This window comes from Camelus ferus, chromosome 21 (genome assembly GCF_009834535.1).
Source record: "Camelus ferus isolate YT-003-E chromosome 21, BCGSAC_Cfer_1.0, whole genome shotgun sequence".
NCBI classification, from domain to species: domain Eukaryota; kingdom Metazoa; phylum Chordata; class Mammalia; order Artiodactyla; family Camelidae; genus Camelus; species Camelus ferus.
In genome coordinates this window covers 23,603,044-23,622,368 of record NC_045716.1, presented here as the reverse complement: position 1 = coordinate 23,622,368, position 19,325 = coordinate 23,603,044, and the positions used below count along the sequence as shown (strand labels likewise).

The 19,325-nt window shown below is 47.7% G+C and overlaps 1 protein-coding gene across 6 annotated transcripts; it reads right to left on the bottom strand.

Annotated features, from left to right (window-relative positions):
- Positions 1-13,123: 13,123 nt before the first annotated feature.
- LOC102509138 (cornulin) lies at positions 13,124-19,318 on the bottom strand. 6 transcript variants are annotated; one of them, XM_032464247.1, is made up of 4 exons: positions 19,201-19,318; positions 17,063-17,235; positions 14,722-16,020; positions 13,124-14,376 (listed from the first exon to the last, which is right to left on the bottom strand). In XM_032464247.1, exons 2-4 carry the CDS (start codon positions 17,198-17,200, stop codon positions 13,474-13,476), a joined length of 2,340 nt encoding a protein of 779 aa, XP_032320138.1. In that variant the 5' UTR covers positions 17,201-17,235; positions 19,201-19,318; the 3' UTR covers positions 13,124-13,473. The 6 variants fall into 6 exon arrangements, with proteins under 6 accessions (XP_032320138.1, XP_032320137.1, XP_032320135.1 ...); XM_032464246.1 differs by having other exon boundaries at positions 13,124-15,066; positions 15,247-16,020; XM_032464244.1 differs by adding an exon at positions 18,013-18,689 and having other exon boundaries at positions 13,124-16,020; positions 19,201-19,244.
- Positions 19,319-19,325: the final 7 nt, after the last annotated feature.

The following is a 19,325-nucleotide window of genomic DNA, read 5'->3' as shown; positions in this document are numbered from 1 at the left end:
TAAGTACATTACATTTAAGCAGAAACCTGCAGTCTATCTTTGGTACTTGCTGTTGTCACTTTCTTACCTCCACTTACTTCTCAACCCCCTGCTTTAATCCTTGCCCCGGGGGATTCATGTGTATGTTGCTCCCTTTGCTTCAAATGACGCCCTCTGCTGGGGGGGGAAATCCTCCACATTATGTTTGAGATCCAGTTTCAGCCTCATTTCCCTGTGTGAAAACTTTCCTGCCCCTCCAGGCAAAATTAGCCATTTCTTCCTCATTTTGAATCTGCCTCTGTTACAACACTAATCACCTTGTACGTGAGCTCGAGAGGAGAACCTATCCTATAGTTTCTGTAACCTTCTGCTGTCTTGCTCCCTGAGAAACCTGAGGGGATTTTATGTGGTCTAAAAGTCCCTGCTGCCTTCAGACACACCTCTTATGACATGGTTTTGAATCCTAATGATTTCTTGTTTAAATGTATTTCATCTTACCAATATCTTGCACAGAATAAGTCACCCTTAGCTAAATTTAATTCCAAAGGTGTGGTCTAGCTGCATAGGATAGAGGAAGATCATTACTTCCATTATTCTAAAGCTGAGCTCCTAAGGCATCCTTAGACTGCATTGCTTTGAGGGTGCAATTGTATGGCAGGATGAAATCATACTGGGTTGGCTGTGGGAGAGTAACTACTGCTGAACAAATTCAATCTCATCCTACAGGGGTGCTGCTAGTTTATTGGACTCAAAGAAGGAATGTTACATCTGCCCCCTTTAAGCTTCTTGTTTTATTCAGCTCATCAATACAACCTGCTAAGATACGTATGTATTTTTGAAAATCATTTCTGACTTGAAAGTAGTTTCGAACCTTTCCAGTTTTCTGTCATCTGTAAATTTGCTTGACCTGTTTAAGAAATCAGCATTCAAGTGATTAATAAAGATGTTAATTAGAATAAGATGTGGCTAGAATGCTGGCATGACACTATCCACTTTCCTAAGAGAGGTTCTGTTTCATCAGCCATCACCTTCAGTCTTGGCAATTGTAATGACTGTCCATACATCCAAGATATTATAAGAGATCTGGCTAAATGCCCTGTTGAAGTTCAATGACATACCTTCTCAGCATAATAGAATAATTATGATGTATGTTTAAATTAGGAATGAAAATACTTTTACTGGGCTAAAATGGAATGAACAATGAACATGGCTACAAGGCAGCACCAAGAAAGTAGCACCAGAAACTCAGAAGTGTGACATTTGGGAGCCGCCAGGACATTCAGTAGAAAAAATTGAAAGTAGAGAGATTGAGAAAACAGGCAGTGATAAGAATGGCTGTCAGTGGGACCATCAGAGGATATTGCAAAATGGGAATACAGGAATAACAGGAACAAATTAAAGGAAGAGACTTGAGCAGGCTTGTTACGTATCTTCCTGACTTTGGTATTGTAATAGCCCTGGAAATAAATAATGACGGCGTGAAGAGGTGGCTTGTCTGAAGGCTCACAGCTAGAGGTGGGTCTGTGGATTTAACCCGACTCTCTCTGACTCTAGAAAATTAGGAGTTGTTTTTTTTTTTTAAACTATACCAGGCTGCTTAGTCTCATGAGGATGTTTTTTAGGGGAATCTAGAAGGCTAATACACAGAATTTTTGTGGCTTCAGAGAGAACAATTCAGAATAGGCTCAGAGGAGTGGATTCTGGACTCAGTGAGAAGGGACTTTTCTTTAATGAATAAGAAAGCTAAGCCCCAAATAATGTTAACTTAGCCTTTTAACGTACGAGGCAAGTTGGAAACAGCAAGGAAAGGCTGAGTCACATTCTAGGTCCAGGACTAAAACCATGAGCCTCGTTAATAAGTTAGTGACTCGAGTTGAGCCCTGGGCTTGAGACAGATGGTCCTTCACAGCAACGTGAGGTTGGTGAAGAAGCAGGCGGTGCTGGCTCCAGGCCTGGGGGCACGCTTCCTAGACAGATCCTGGGGACTGAGCTGGCTCCAGAGGTGACTACTAAGGAGATATTCCTATGGTTGCTTGTTGCTTGTTTATAGATGAGGACATTGAAGGCCAAAGACATTAAACAACTTGCCCAAGGTTACATGTCACGTCCAATGTGTGGCAGAAGCGGGACGTGAACCCGGCTCATCTGGCTTCAGAGCCCTCTCTGGCCACTGGTGCTGCGTTGCCTCTTTGGGTGTCACCTCCTCTGTGAAGCCCTCTCAGACTCCCCATCTGGGTTCCCAAAGAGCTGTCATACTTTCATAACTATTCACATTGTATCTTTAATTACTTTGCATTGTTGTTTGTCCTTTTTGTTTGTTTGTCTTAACAAAAATTTTTTTTCATACAGTTGTGAGATCCTCAGGAGCAGAGCCGGAGCCTTGTATCCCCTCTGCACCAGCACAGGTGCCTGGAATTCAGTGATGCTCAGTGGAGGCTCACTAGGTAAATGTCTTTTGAGATAAGATTGTTGGTTTTAAGCGGCAGTCATCGACTCTGGCTCACTCAGGCAGAACAGCATTTTATAGGAAGGCTGTGTAGTGCTTTACAGACTCAGCTGGAAGGGTAAAGAGCGATAGTAAGAAAACAGACAGGAAACTAGGGAAGTGGGGCAGAGAAAAAAAGTCTTCAGGATTTGGCCGTGTGCAAAAAAAATGAGTTCTCACAGGTAAGACACTTAAAACATTATTAGTCACAGAGCAGGAGCAGAGCGCAGCAAATGCTGAGTCTGGCAGAGGAGGTCAGAAAGCAGACTGGGTAGGGTCTTGTGAATATTTCTCAGAATAAAGTCCTTGTTTGGAATTTGTTCTAAGGGCAAAGGGGAACCAATGGTGGCTTCTAAATGGGGCAAGAGAGGTGCTCAGTTCACGCAGGGTCTGTTTGTAAGTTGCCTGAGACCCATTTCAACACAAATGATTGGGACTCCTTGCTGGGAATGGAAGGGCAGGCAGGACTGGAAGGCGTCATTGGGCCCATGACCCCTGAGCGCAGTCAAGGACTCACACAAAAATCGCTGAAGAGCTTACATGCAAATCTTGACCTCAGCTTTCTAGAGGAGCATCTGAAGCCATGACTGCTAAGGTGACCCTCAGAGTCTGGAGGAGCTCATCAGGGAAGTCACCCCGGGGCAAGCAAATCATGAGCTTGGTTTGAAGGAGGGGGTCACAATTTGCCAATCCCCTCCTCTCACCAGTGAAGGAGGGAAGGTCCAGAGAGGGGGAGTGTCTGGCTGATGGTCACAGTGCGGAATTCCCAAGGCTGACTCCTCTGGCCCTTCCCCGCTGCGTTGTGTTGCTGCCCCGACATGACTCTCTTGGCTGCACGTCAGGCAGGACAGTTCCAGCATAGGTCCTGGGGCCATCAGGAGGAATCCGTCATGAAGCAGCCATAAATTCATCCACGAGACTTGAAGAGACCTTGCAGATGCTCTCCAACAATGCCCATGCGTGGGCAGGAGCTCTTTATGAGCTCCTCCGCAAGCCTGAAACCGCCTTGTAAAGGCCGAGGGCAGGGCCTGGAGGGGAGAAACTCCTGCTGCAGAACACGCAGGCGTCTGCCTGTAGGGCCGGGCTCCTCGTTGGCCGGAGCAAAGAGCTCGTTCAGGGAAACTCAAGTGGATTTAAAGAAACACATTTTTTTTCCTGACTTTAAAAATAATATATATTCATAATAGAAAAGTTGTAAAATGCAGAGAAATACAAAGAAGAAAGAAATAGCTCTCATAATTTCATGAGTCAGAGCTCACAATTCACTGCTAACATTTGGCTTATAGCTTCTCAGTGTTTCATTTCTGCATGTGTGTGTCTGTGTGGAGATGTAATGGATAAATATATATGTATACGTATGCATGTATAATATGTATCATAGTAAAATACATACAACGTGAAATTTACCATTTTAACCATTTTTAAGTGTCCAGTTCTATGGCACTAAATACATCCACACTGTTGGGCAACCATCCCCACCATCCATCTTCAGAAACTTTTCATCTTTCCAAACTGAAACTCTATACCCATTAAACACTATTTCCTCCCACCCCCTCATCTCTGGCAACCACCATTTTTTTTTTTGTCTCTATGAGTTTGACGACTCTGAGTACCTCATTTAAGTGGAATCATACAGTATTTGTCCTTTTGTGACTGGCCTGTTTCACTTGGCGTAATGCCCTCAAGACACATTCATGCAGCATGTGTCAGGATTTTCTTCCTTTGGCTGAGTTAACATCCCACTGGGTGTGTACAGACCACGTTTTGTTTATCCACTTACCCGCTTGAGTTGCTTCCACCTTCTGACCATTGTGAGTAATGCTGCTGTGAGCATGAGTTTACAACTATGTTCTGAGTCCCTGCTTTCCCTCCCTTCGGGTGTACACCCAGGAGTGGGATTGCTGGATCATATGGTAATTCCATGTTTTATATATTTAAAAAATTGATCATATACTCATAATTTTATATCACATTGTGAGCATTTTGTAATGTCATTATAAACTCATTTAAAACCTGATTTTTAAGGCCTGCCTAGTATTTACTCCATTATCGTGGCATCCTATTCTAAGATATTTTGATTATTTCTAACTTTTCACTGTTGCAATACGTCCTATACACAAATATTTGAATATATCTGATTATTTCCTTAATATGATAAACTCCTAGAGATGAGACCGTTGTCAAAAGGTAGGAACATTTTAAAGCTTTTGAAGGATATTCATAAATTTATTTTCATAGAGTTTGCTCCAATTTTCTGCCCTTCCAGTAATGTTTAGCTCTTCTTACCCTGATATTTATTTAAAAAAAAATTTCTTTTTGCAACCTGATATCCCAGGTAACTGGCCACCAACAGCACATTTCTGGTTTCCCATAAACCTTATCAGACCAAGTTGTGGGTGTACAGTTAGAAGGAGAATTTGGGAAGTATTATTAGAGGAAAAGAACAAACTTGTATAAGGCAGTTTCTTGTATGAGAAGGTAAGGGGCAGATGGCAGGGGTGGGACGGATAGGTGCAGGTGGGAGAGGGGAAGTCACAGGGCGCCATGTTTGCTGGGCGTCTCTGTGCTCTACATGCAGCAGTGATCCCCCAGCAGCTCCATAAGGGAGATACAGATGCTGATCCTCATTTTCCAGTGAGGAAGCTGAAGCTCAGAGAAAGCCCCAGTGCTAACGCTGTGTAGGTGGCAGGTGGCAGAGCCAGGGCTCAGCCCTAGCCTCTCTGACACTCTGACCCCAGGGACTGGCCTTGGCCTCTTTTCACTGCACCATGATGCTCTCAAGAGAAGCCTGGAACCCCGACATACAGGAGAGACAAAGAAGATGGGCAAGGCTGCAAAGTCAAAATGGAAAGGTATAGACAAATGGTATTGTTAGTTCTGACATCCAGGGGCAGGGGAGGGTTGTCGTTCTGTGTGAAGGGGATGACAGGTGCCCTGTTTGCTGGATGGTCAAATTCCCCTGTGAAGGCGTGTGGGTTTAGCACTTGAGGCACGCCACTGAACTGGGTCATCTGACTGATTGCAGCAGAGCCCACAAATCACAGCAGAGCCACCTGCAGGCCGCACATCGTCCTTGGTGAGGTGCTTACATAAGGGTGTAGAGCAGAGTGATCAGCAGCTTATTTTGTTGACAAGACTCTGGAGGGGAGGCAGGTGGCCAGAACCAGCTAAGTGAGAAAGACCAGGTCATGGGTGGAAAAGTCATAAATCTGTGGTTTACCCCAGATTACTACATTGCTGCTTAATTTGGGGATAAATAATACCCTATGTTATGTTAAGGTGTGACTTAATCTTTCATTGATTGTGGATAAGGAGGTGTAATTAAATTTTACAACACCCTTTTCATAAGACAAACACTTCAACAATATGCATGGCTACCAATCTTATCACAAAATAGGTGGTAATTAGAGCAGCGCGTTCCTGCCGGGTGTGTCATGGCGGACAGCAGTGGATTTTAGTCCTCTGTTTTCTGAGGGTAACTATGTGATGGTTGTGAGTAGTAGGCAGTGGAAAAGGTCCCTGATGAAATGACAGAGAGTGTTTTTTTGGGGGGAGGGCACTGCAGTCATTGCGAGCAGAGTCTCATTATAAACACATCTCTCCCTGCACCAGGGAATGAGGCCCAAACAGCCATTTTCAAGACCAGTGATAATTGCAGTAACGCCACCTGGAATCATACCAAGGCTAAGTGTAGGTTAGGGTATCCCAGAGGCAGACAGCATGGGCTTTTGTTCTCTGAGCTAAGAGTCTTTGGTTATTTCAATATACTTTCCATTATTTCTATTGATTTCATGTTAGCGCCTGGACGGAGACACTAGGTCTGGTTCATCTTATAACACGCCAAGCACAAAACTGGTGCTCAGCAAATTTGTAGTGATTTACAAATCAGCATGTAGCATAGCATCCCACTTTTATTATTTGCGATTATTTGTGTTTGGGATGAGGATTGAAAAGATAAGGGAGATTTCAGCCTGTGTACGCGCATTTTCCTCTGTGGATGGTGACCTTCCTTTGAAGACAAAAGAAAAATTGAACCCAAATGATGAGTATGTCATGATACATGATAAAATGTCTCATAAAACAAAAGATGGGTTTTTCTGGTCAGTGTGGCCCAGATTGTTCTAGTTTGTTAAACGTGCCTCTCTAAGTCAGATGCACGAGTTGAGGCACTAATGTTGACTGTGCTTTCCCCAGCCACACCCACCTTCCATTTCTCTGCCTGAATCTTGTGAAAAAATAAGCCAATTAGAGATCCACTCTCTCCCCTCTTCTTAGGTAACAGCCTAAAAATCCTGAGAGGGAGAGAAACGGACCAGTGAGAAACTGATTTTGCCCTGATGGACGGGATGGGGACTTGAGAGAGAAGAGGGGAGGGTTGGTGTTACATGGGTGCATTTGGAATAATATTCTGACATTCAGCCCTAACCCTTAGGCTTTTCTTTGAGGTAGAAATCTCCAGAGCTGAGCCACAGTTCACAGCAGCTGCTAAAAGCTACAATTATCTTCACAGGCAGACACCCCAACCTGTGAGAACCTTCTGTACTGGGTCAGAGTCCAGCTGATTAAGACCATTTGTATCTTCTCCTCCTTCTTCAAACATCCTTCGCTTTATAAACAGCTGGCCTTAAAGAATGCATTATTCAATTCTTAACATTTTTGAGTGCTTACCATGCCATGTGCCAGGCATACACATGTGTTTAGATGAGTAGATGTCTCCTCACAACTGCCATGAGGAGACGCCATTGCTTCTCCACTTGACAGGAGGGTCCTATGAGCGGCCAGGACAAGGGCGGGCTGCAGCCTTGGTCTCAGGGGCCCCAGGAGAGGTGCACACACTGCTGTTTTCTGACTTGAGGAGAGAGAGCCAAGGGACGCTTACGTCCTTACCTCTCACGTGGGCCGCTCCAGAAATACACCTTCCCAGGTGAGATAATCCAGCACCCGGGGGCCACCCCTGCCCAGTGGAGCCACAGCCCTGGCAAGAGGTCAAGTTCTACAGGGGGATCGAGGCAGGGCCTGCCCCAAACCCCATGCTGGGAGCCCATTTGTCAGTGGAGGTGGCTCTGTGAAGGGCACCCCCAGACAAACATGCACACATATACACGCCCCACTATCAGCCCTGTGCCTCTGAGCAGCCTGGGGTGGGTCACTGCGGAGATTTCAGGGCCACTTCCTCCAGGTGCTGCTGTGCCCGGGGTCACACTACTGAGGCTGTCCAGTGGTTTCTGGGTTTCTGACACCATCTCCCATTCCAGCGTAAGCAAATTTACTGCAGGAACTCCTGCAGAGGCTTGTCTTCACCACCACCAGGGGGCGGCAGTACAGCATTACCTGCCCTCCCTATGAACGGAAAGCACCCGGGGACAGAGGTTTGCTGGGCGTTTGGAGTGGACCTTCAGCCCTGGCAAGGCTGGGGCTGCTTCACACACAACAGACAGTATCACTGGAGCTTGTGAGCTTTGTAAAGGCCAATGAGATGTTTGAGTCAAAAATAAATTGATGTCATTCTATAGGAATGTCAGCTCCCCAACCCTAAATGTGACAAATTAAATTCTGTCACTCTTTAAAGATCCAGAAATGAAACTTCATGAACCTCATTCTTCGTTAAATTTAGTAATCATAGGAAATACTTACTTGTTAAGCAATTTTTAATAGGGTTTTCCCTCAAGAATATGCACCGTAATTGCAAAGAAATCAACACTAAAATCAGGTAAATGTGTTACTTGTAAGTAAATAATTTCAAAAACAAAACTATTCAAATTTGCCCCCAAAATGCAGTAAAAATTATATTTAAATGGCCTGTAGGTGCATTTTAATATGTTTGATATGAAGTGGAAGGATGATTTTTCCACCTTCAAAAGGAAGAGAGTCTACCTCAGGGGCTGTGAGCAAGGACATTCCGTTCCCAACTAGCCCTTGTACATTTTCCACAAGTTTTTCCTTTTGGATCTAACATAACATATACATCACGTACATTATTTGAAAGGATCAGCTATGTGGCAACTTTAAGAGACTGAGGAGGACCAGTAAGCCCTGAGAGAAGGAGGGGCGTGGCTAGGGATGAGGCAGGCTGGCCGCCTTAGTGACAGCCCTGTGTTCACGGGGGCCAGGACGCACACACAGGCCCCCAGGCTCCGAGTCTGAGAGGAGATCCTCCTTCGTGAGTGGCAGGCTCACAGCTGCCAAGCCCAGAGACCAGGGCTGACACTGATGATTTCAGTTCATCAATTTACAAGGAACATGAATATCGGAAGGACTAGTTACTCACCTGCTGGGCGGTGCCTTTTCTCCCACATGGACCCGTATCGTAATCAGAGTTGGTGGTCACCGACTTGGAGGAGAGTGCACTCTCTGATTTGGAGGTTAGTGGCATCCATCCAGCTATTCACCTGATGGAGGGCCATCACCACCGTAGACCTTGCCCGTCGGAGGTGGCCCTCTTGCCGAGACACGGACTGCATATAGGGGTCCAGCTTCATTGGCTTCATGACTTCCCTTTTCTACATTTGGCTGAATAACCCCCTCCCTTCTAAATGAAAGTGCACACATAAAAGTTGCAGTCAGATCCTGTTGGCTTAGACACCATTCTTTCTTTTTAAGTTTGACCCTGAATATGTCTGTGATTTGATCCATTCCAATGTTCAACATTTATAAGGAATCTCTATTCATTTATAACTAAAGCTTACGGGGTGGAGTGGATCTCACTGTAGCTTCCAGATCCACCTGGCAAGGCACAGGGAGGCTTAGAGGGGACGGGCGGCGGGCTGTCACCTCTCCACGACTCACTGTTGCTTGACTTCTCTTTCAGAACCACTTGTGCCTTTGTGTTTCCCCTGACTGTTCCAGGGTCACCCCCTTCCTCTTCTTGGAAGCTCCCTGAGAACCTGGATCCTGAGAATGGCCCATCCAGTCCCACCTCAAGCCCCCAGAGGAGATTCTGGCCATGAAAGAATGGAGCCCACTGCTGTCTTGGAATAGATTCTGTTCTCAAGATCCGTGTTCTCAGGGAGCTTCCAGGCCTGATTATAGTTGCTTTCCATAGTCACATGTCTGCACAGAGATTATATGAACTAATGTACATGAAAGAAGAGGTCAGGTCATTCCATTTTTTCCAACAAATAATCATTGAACGCTACTGTTTGTCAAGATCGACTTCAGGTACAAAGGGAGCAGCAAGAACAAAACAGGCAGATATGATAATGATGAATTTTGCCAGATTCCCTCCGTTGTGGTGTATCATTTGGCAGTCCCTCCACAGAAGTGTGGGCACAGCTCTTCTCCACAGCGTCATCAACAGTCTGTTCTCAAAAAGTTGCTTCTCAAGTCTGTCCTCTTTTAGATTTTTGCCAAGCTGATGGTGAGAAACAGTATCTTGATATGGTTTTAATTTGTGTTTCTATTTGTATGAACAAGCTGTCACATATTTTTATATATTTAAGGATCATTTGTATTTCTTCTGTCAACTATCTTTTTGTATCTTTTGCCCATCGTTACTTATTTCATATATTTTTGCTTTCTCACCTGCACCTTTTTCACCTTTTTAAAAATTAGATTGGTTAGCGGTTTTCTACTGGGTGATTCAAAGGAATAGGTTATTTATTTGTTTACTTATTATTTACTTATTTACTGCTTTTCTGTTTTTTAGTCATTAATTTCTTCTTACCTTTAAAATTCATACACACACACACACACACACACACACACACATACATATATGTTTTCATTGGTATTTTTCTAGCTTTTCAATTTGCACATTTAATTTATTTATTCTAATTTTTATTAACATGTAGCTAAGGCTATGGATTTTCCTTGATGTATTCATGGAGTTGTGGTCTATAATCCTTAGGTATCTAGTTTGTCATCATTTTCTAAAAGTCTGCAATTTTTTTCATCTCTTTTTATCCAAAAATTATTTAATAGAGTGTGTCTATTGTTAATTTCCAATAATGACAAAACAACAACAGAGGCTTGGCAGTATTCATTCATCCCACGTGTGCCTGTAAGAATGCTATTTGTATTATTTCTATTTTTGAATAATGCATTGAGGGTTTCTTTGTGACCTGATAGTAAATATTCTATGCATAGAAGGTGTAGTTTTTATTGTCGGGTTAGGATATTAGTGGATTATATGCATAAAGTTTTATTTATATTATAGCTTACTGTGTTTTTTAATTCATCTCTACATTTGCTATCTTCAACTGAAAGTCCCCTGTTATTTCTGTTTTTTAAAATTTGTTCTTGTACCCACTGTAGTTTCTGCTTTATGAGACCTGGGCTATGTTATTGAATGTACATTTATTAAAATTTGTTATATTTTCATTGTGAATTATATCCTTTGACATTTTTAAGTGTCCTTCTTCATCTTATTTAATGCTTTTTGATGAATTCTATCTTGTCTGGGATCAAGATCATAGCCCTGATTTTTAAGTTTTGTTTTTATCTGTGTTTTCCTGATTTTTATTAACCCACTCACCCCTTTTTAAATAACTTTGAGTCTCTTTGATTAGGATGTCCCTTGTGAAGAGCATAGACTGACGCAGAACTAAAATGAAAACGTGCTCTTTCGATAGTGCATTAAGCCTTTGACATTACTATTATAGCTTATATGTCCAACCTCAGTCTCCCACACTCTTCTGTGTCACATTTATGCAAATATGTCTTGTACATAAATAGCATCATTTATCATGTTCTCATTTGCTTTTTTTCTGGAATATCTTGATGTTGAGAAAGGTTTATATTTTTGTTCTAAAGTTACTTTTATAGTAACATCTTTATGTAATATATATCCCCTTCCTTTTGTAAAAATATACTGTCTATTCATCCCTTACTCCAAGTAATAATGGAATTTCCGAAAACCTTTTTCATGCTCCCCTCCTGCTTTCTTCCTTAATATCTAATTTGGAGTGATATCCTTTCACTCCCAGTTTTTACTCAAAAATTTGTATTTATTATAAAACCAGTGGACTTACTCTACTTCCCATACGGTTGCTCCTTCTCCCCGTTTTTTGTTAGCTGTGTGATATTTCTATTTCAGAGCATATAATGTAAAGTGTTATTCTGTCATCTTTATCCCCATTGTTTAGTCTCAGTCTTCAGTTAAATAGATTGAAACGTGCTGTATCAGATTGTATGGCAAATGCTTTTTATGATTCTGGGGGTTTTTGTTTGTTTTGGGAGATCATTCTCTAGTAGATTCCTCATGCAGGGATTTGGGGAGCACTACCCCCCGAGTCCTTGCGAGTTCTTTGTTACTTATCTTTGGTCTTTAGACCCAAACATCAGTCTGGACAGATGTAAAATCACTTCGTCCTCAGAAGGACAACCTTACCTTTACACATGCTTATTCCTGACTATTCTGGCTCTAATTCTGGGTTTTTGTTTTGTGTGTTAGTTTTCTATTGCTGCTGTAACAAATTACCACACACTTAATGGCTTAAGGCAACACAAATTTATTCCCTTTTTTCCCTGGAGGTCAGAGGTCTAAAATCAAAGTGTCGGAAGGGCAGCTGGAGGCTCTTGGGGAAATTTTGTTTCCTTGCTTTTTCCAGCTTCTAGAAGTCATCTGCGTTCCTCGGTTGTGGCCCATCACCCCAGTCCCTGCTGCCACCACCACGGCTCCTTTTTACTGACTTTGGCCCTCTCTCCTCACCCTCACAAGGACCCTTGTGATTACACTGGGCTCACCCAGATAATCCAGAACAATCGCCTCCTCTCTAGACCTTTAATTTAATCACACCTGCAAAGTCCCCTTTGCCATATAAGGTAACACAGCCACAGGTCCCTTGGACTGGGACGCAGACATCTTTAGGGGTTATTATTCAGCCTAACACATTTTGTTTTCTCCTTGAGAGTTCCCTTATTTCCTGGAAACCACAATGCCATGAAAAAATATGCTTTACACAGGATCGCATTGTTTTCTTGTGGGAGGTCCTTCGGCGTATCTAGCCTGCCACTCTGCTAGAAGCAGACGTCTTCTTAAGAAGTTCCTAAACGCTTTGCACAGGCTCTGCCCCAGACTTTTGGACTCAGCATCTCCAGGGTTAGGTTTATAAACCTGTGTTGTTAAAACGATTCCTGAGGTGATTCTTACAATAAGCCAGAGCTGAGAGGTTCTACCTGACACCTTGCTCGTATCCAGCGGCTGAGACAGCAGGAACGGTCAGAGCTGATGGGGTGAGGGGTGGGGGAGGGACGCTCGGGGTCTCTGGGTCTCGGCTCAGTGCCGGGTACCACATGCCTGCCCTCCTCTCCCCGCTCCCCGTGCCCTGCCACCCCGCTCCAACCCCTGGGGGCCTTCTTCCATTTATTGGTAACCCTGGGTCAGCCTTCCTATGTGACCTTACAAGGTGAACGGAGACTTACACTCTAGAATTAGAGGTCGTGAAAGACTGAGAATAGCTTTACCTCCCTAATTCCTGCTTGTCCTTTAAGGGCATTTACAAGGGGAAAAAGCCTCTTCTGGTTGAAACCTTTCCGAATCCATCTCTGCCAAGTATAAGAGCATGATCTCTCCTCCCTTTGACTCTTACAACTCTTGGAACCTTGCACAACGTCTTCTCAACCAGATGCTCTTCAAGGGTGGGGACTATGTCCAGTTCATCATCAAAACCCTGTAGCCCTTAGCCCATCATGTCAGCAGTGCCTGAACGGGACACAGAGCCCAGTTGCTCAGGGAGGTTTTATTGATGCATTAGGATAGACAGGGCAATGGGCAGATGGCAGAGATAAACCTGAAAGCTCTGAAAACCTCCACAAGCTGAGGAAAAATTGGCACAAAGAGATGACTTGTTCCATGTCTTCTTGCTCCTGAGAGGGTCTGCACAGCAAAGCAGGTAAGAGAGGGGAGTTTAGGCCCCTTGCAAAAATGGTCTCACTGAGAAAGACCTAAGAGAGGAGCACCACAGTTAAGACCTAATGTCCAGGGACACGCTGACTGGACTGGCCAGGGTGCGACAGGCCAGCCGCTCTCCACTCTCCCAGGACTGCGCACTGGAGCAGGGCTGGGACGCTCACGGTGTGCTGCTTTTGAAGTAGGAGTAGAGCCCCTTGGCTGTGAGGCTGCGCTTCCCTCCCTGCTGGGCGGCCTCCTGGCCTTGTGCCGCAGGCACACTGGTGTGCAGGCTGCCCTGGTCCTGCCTTCGGATCACTGTCTCCCTCGCGTGGTCATCAACCCACTCCTGTCTCACCACAGTGGGCTCCCTCTCTCCCGGCCCCCTGGCCACACTGTGCGTTGGGCAGGCGCTGCTCCAGTCCTGTCTGCTGGTCACAGTGCTTGGCTCGGTCTGGGCCTGTCCTCCCAGCTCTGTCTCTCCTGCCTCGTAACTGCTCACTTGTGTGTGTCTTGGACCACTGCCTGACTGCCGCTGGGTCTGTCCCTGCTCTCCAGCCCCTGTGTGGCTTGCAGTCTGGCTCCTGTCCTGCTGCACAGTCTGGGTGGCACCTCCCTGTGTCTGAACATGTCCTCCTGTCACCACTTGGCTGGTCTGACTCCTGTCTTGACCATGGGTCTCAGTCCCTCTGGTTTGGCCACAGGTGGACTCCCATGACTGGGTGCTGGTGCTTCCCATCTGATGGCTCCTGTCCTGCTCCACAGTCTGGGTGGCACCTCCCTGTGTCTGAACATGTCCTCCTGTCACCACTTGGCTGGTCTGACTCCTGTCTTGACCATGGGTCTCAATCCCTCTGGTCTGGCCACAGGTGGACTCCCATGGCTGAGTGCCGGTGCTCCCTTTTTGATGGCCCCTATTCTGCTCCACAATCTGGCTGTGTGTCTGGGTTTGTGACCCTGCCTGTGTCTGAATGTGTCCTCCTGTCACCACTTGGCTTGTCTGGCTTCTGTCTTGACTGTGAATCTCAGTCCCTCTAGTCTGACCACAGGTGGGCTCCTGTGGCTGGAGGGCGGTACTTCCTGTCTGATGGCTCCTGTCCTGCTCCACGGTCTGGGTGTGTGTCTGGGTTTGTGACCCTGGTGGGGTCTGAATGTGTCCTCCTGTCACCACTTGGCTGATCTGACTCCTGTCTTGACCATGGGTCTCAGTCCCTCTGGTTTGGCCACAGGTGGACTCCCATGACTGGGTGCTGGTGCTTCCCATCTGATGGCTCCTGTCCTGCTCCACAGTCTGGGTGGCACCTCCCTGTGTCTGAACATGTCCTCCTGTCACCACTTGGCTGGTCTGACTCCTGTCTTGACCATGGGTCTCAGTCCCTCTGGTTTGGCCACAGGTGGACTCCCATGACTGGGTGCTGGTGCTTCCCATCTGATGGCTCCTGTCCTGCTCCACAGTCTGGGTGGCACCTCCCTGTGTCTGAACATGTCCTCCTGTCACCACTTGGCTGGTCTGACTCCTGTCTTGACCATGGGTCTCAATCCCTCTGGTCTGGCCACAGGTGGACTCCCATGGCTGAGTGCCGGTGCTTCCTTTTTGATGGCCCCTATTCTGCTCCACAATCTGGCTGTGTGTCTGGGTTTGTGACCCTGCCTGTGTCTGAATGTGTCCTCCTGTCACCACTTGGCTTGTCTGGCTTCTGTCTTGACTGTGAATCTCAGTCCCTCTAGTCTGACCACAGGTGGGCTCCTGTGGCTGGAGGGCAGTACTTCCTGTCTGATGGCTCCTGTCCTGCTCCACGGTCTGGGTGTGTGTCTGGGTTTGTGACCCTGGTGGGGTCTGAATGTGTCCTCCTGTCACCACTTGGCTGATCTGACTCCTGTCTTGACCATGGGTCTCAGTCCCTCTGGTTTGGCCACAGGTGGACTCCCATGACTGGGTGCTGGTGCTTCCCATCTGATGGCTCCTGTCCTGCTCCACAGTCTGGATGGCACCTCCCTGTGTCTGAACATGTCCTCCTGTCACCACTTGGCTGGTCTGACTCCTGTCTTGACCATGGGTCTCAGTCCCTCTGGTTTGGCCACAGATGGGCTCCCATGACTGGGTGCTGGTGCTTCCCATCTGATGGCTCCTGTCCTGCTCCACAGTCTGGGTGGCACCTGTCTGGGTCTGAGTTAAAGTTCCAATGATGGTCTCACTTGTCAGGTGGGCTCTGTCCTGTTCCCTGGTCTGCAACTGCCTCTCCGCCCTGCTTTCTCTGGCCTGAGGACTCTTGTCTTCTCGCACTCTCTGGGTCTGCTCCACGTGGTCCCTTGCTTGTGTCAGCTGGCTGGCTCCCTCCCGTCTCTGAGACTCAGATTGCCTGTCCTGGTGACTGACCTGAGCAGAGCTGATGTCCTGACCCTGGGTCTGAGGCCCAGGCCCACTTTGCCCCGTGGAAGCCTGCTCACTCTGTGCACCGTGGCTCCCTGCCTGGTCCTGTCCTTTCCCAGCCGTCCCCACCTCAGTGCCACCTCTCTGTCCTTCCCCTGGCTCTTGTGAGGCCGCAGAGGGGCGGCTTCCAGACTCTTGAGATCCACAAGCTCCCTCAGGACTCTCACTCAGGGTCTTGAAACAGGCCTGGGCAACTCTGAACACCAAGACCAAGAATTCCTTGAAGTCCACAGTCCCTGTGTCGTCTTCATCCAGCAGGCGCAGGACTTCATCCACGGTGGCCGGATCATGGGGCTTCTGGGGAGAGGATGAGGTGAGATCAGCATCCCGCCCCTGAGGATTCAGGCCGGTCTGTCAGCTTCCAGGCTTCCCACCCTGAGCCTGGGAGCTCGGTGCCCCTACCCTGCACACACGTCCTGCTACAGCAGCATCCACCTGAAATCACCTTCATTCAGCCCGGCCTCTCCCTGCAAACGTAGAAGCTCGCTTTGTTTTGTATCCTCTGTGTCTAGCCCAGTTTCTGGCCTACAGGAGAACTGGATAAAGATTCAATGAAGAATGAATAAATGAGCGCATAGTGACTCTTTGGGCTGTCCTTGGCCCCAGCCCCTGGCATGGAGGCCGTATTTTCTCCAGTGAGCCCAACACCAAGAAAAGCACAGTAGGAACACAGCCCCGTGGGCATCTGTGACATCCACACTGAGGCGCAGCTGTTTTGCCGAGATGGGGGGGGGCCTGGTGGGACGCACTCAGAGGCAGCATCCAGCTGTGCCCACACACATCCCCGCCCCCAAGACTTTCACCATGCTGGTTGCTTCAGCTGCAAACCAAAGGCAGGGAAATGCAGGGGGGTGCATCAAGGCCCGGGGTCTGGCTTAGCCAGGGAGGGGCTCCCAGAGTCTCCCCCAGCCGCTAACCACCTGCTCTCCAAAACCCCATTTCTGATGAGCCCACTCAGCTAATACATTTGAGCAACTGCTTTGAGCAACCGCTTCTCGTGAGTGCTTATTAACGGGTGATCAAACTTCTGGTACCCATATGAGGTGGTCGCCGCATCAGATTTAAGAAGCAGCAGAAAGTGGCAGTTATTTCCATTTCTGAAGCAGTCTGAGGCTCTGTTCCTCCCTGAGCTGTCCCTTTGGTGTCCTCTTACCTCGTCTCCAAGTTAGAATTGACTGAAGTCAAGGTATTTCCTTTAAGGACCAGGCCTGTCAACTCCTGTGGCCCTCTCTGTTCCATCTCCCCCTCCTCTGCCTGCACAGCCCCGTTAGGACGCTGGGGTCCGGAGGCTAGCACTTGGTTCTCCCCCGCCTCCTGCCCCTCCCCCGCCGCCACCTACCACGATGACGTCAGCAAACTCCCGCTCCACGAGCCGCTTCAGCTCCCCCCGGGTGAGCACCTGGCAGGCGCCCTCGGTCCTGGCGTAGCGCCCAAAGGCTTCGATGATCCCAGTGATGTTTCGCAGCAACTGAGGCATCTTCGAGTCAAGCTAGAGAAAGAGGAAAAGCCCCCCTGGGGCCCGTAATCAGCCTCAGCTGTTCCCCAGGGAGTGCCCAGCTCCTAAGGCCTTTCCCTGCACACTCGGCCGCGTGGGGCCGCTCTGCTGGGTCTTCTCCGCCTTCCTTTCCGGCATGATGCGGTTTATGAGTGGGAACAGGGAGGACTTCTGCGGGGGCCCCAGCGCCGGCCTGGCACGTGAGCTGGGCGGATTGCTTGGTCTCCCCGTGCCTCGGTTTACTCACTGTGAAGTGTAGGTGGGACTGGTATTTATTTTATTGGATTATTGTAAAGATTAAAAGAGAGAATTCATAGAAAATACTTGGCAGAAGCTGGCTTATACCAAGTGCTAGCTTTTACCTCTCATCAGTGTTACTGTACCCACGTATGACTTGTGTGCATCTGTGTACACTCTACTGCTCACAAGCACTTCTGTGTGCATCATCTCTTGTAACCCTTACTATTTCCAGTTTTTTATAGGTGAGGAGATAGGCTCAGAAAAGACAGGTTGTTTGCCCAAGGCCACACAGCTTATAAGAAACCAAGAAATCCTGGAACCCAAATTCAATGAGCCTTCTAGACGGTACCCTGCAGACGGGGCAATGCCTTTGCCTATCACAGGGGTTAGGGACCCCCTGGGAACAGCAGCAGGCAGTAAGTACATATGCAGGTTAACCCTGGCCTCGGGTGGGGAACCCCAGAGCCCAACTCTGCCCTTTCTGGCTTCCTTTTTGAAAGATGTTCAGGAAGAGGCTGGGCTACCAGCTGCTGGGAATGCTGAGGAGGGCGTACCTTCCCTGGTGGGAGGGCTTCCAGTTCTGAGAGTCCGGGTTTCTCTGACTGTGCCCTCTGTCCTCAGTGCTAGGACCTCGGGGGAGGCCAGCTGTCCACAGCTGCATAGCTCCTCCAAACCCCTGGCCCTGGCGGCCTGTGAGGAGAGGTTCCCAACTGAAGGGAGGTGTTCTCTTTTCCATTAGTCAGGGGTCTGGACACAGGTTGAAGTGAGTCCTGGCTATGGCTGGATGGGCAAGAGGCAAAGAGATGTGGAGATTCATTGAGCACAAGCCTTGGAGAGACCAAAGGAGATGACCGTCAGAGACCGTAGGGTCCAAGTGCAGGGCTGGGGGTAAGGAGAGCTGCGGAAGCTGGAACACCGAGGAAGGGAGTACGGGGAACGGGGCACACAAAGAGGGAGCGTGATTAAGGAACCAAGAGAGGAAAGAGAGGAAGGGGAATCGGTGCTAGAGAAAGTGGGTCAGTGTGGCCAGAGGATTTGGAGGGTTGCGGACCCAGGGGGCTCTTCAGGGGGTGTCCTTGCTACCATTTGGTGGCCAAAATATTTTCAGGCAGACTTTGCTTTTTTGTGCACATCAAGGTACAAAATCAGAATATTGCGCCTCAACGGAGACATGAAAAGGTCTTGGTTTCTTGTTTTTGTTTTTTCCATGTGGCAAACCTTAGCCACTGACCTATAAACAGTAAAAATAATAAGATGATCTTTCAGTTACCCTTCAAACTCCTTAGAATAAATGCACAAACTCATCTTACCTAAATATGGCCCTGGGGGAGGGGGGGCCACCATGTAAGCCCCTCCCTCCAGAAGAAGGCTTAACCCCATTGCTGGGTTGGCAGAAGTAATCTGACTCTGGTTTCACAGACACTGAGTACCGCAAAGAGGTTTACAGAACCTTAAGAACAAGAGACCTTTGCTGATCCAGGAAGGCCCGTGGGGTTCTGTTACTACTGCCAACACGGCCTCCCGGTGAGAGAAGCTGCTACGGGACCAACCGCAGGGGAGGAGGAGAGAGCCCGGCTGCTGCAGGAGAGCCCCTGGTTTGCCCAAGACTCCATCAGAGGGGGTGCTTTCTGCCCACAGCCGCCACTGGCTGACCTACGGGCCCGTACCTGGCAGCCCTGGTTTTCTGAGCTCAGATCACCAAGACTCAGCTTGAGAAAGAGGTTCCTTAGGAGTGGACTTACCTAGGGCACAAGCAGGATGAAGAGGTGGCTGTTAAGTGGTGTGTGGAGTGCCAGATGAGTGGGACAGAAACCTTTTTATAAGGGCTTTAACTGGGGCTAGTGGTTTAGACAGGATGTCCCCGCCC

Bases quoted from the DNA above. Each gene is read 5' to 3' on its own strand.
- LOC102509138 (XM_032464243.1), bottom strand. From the start codon at position 17,200: ATGCCTCAGTTGCTGCGAAACATCACTGGGATCATCGAAGCCTTTGGG. The intron at 16,021-17,062 runs GTAGGTGGCGGC...TCCTCTCCCCAG, and splicing joins AGTTTGCTGACGTCATCGTG to AAGCCCCATGATCCGGCCAC.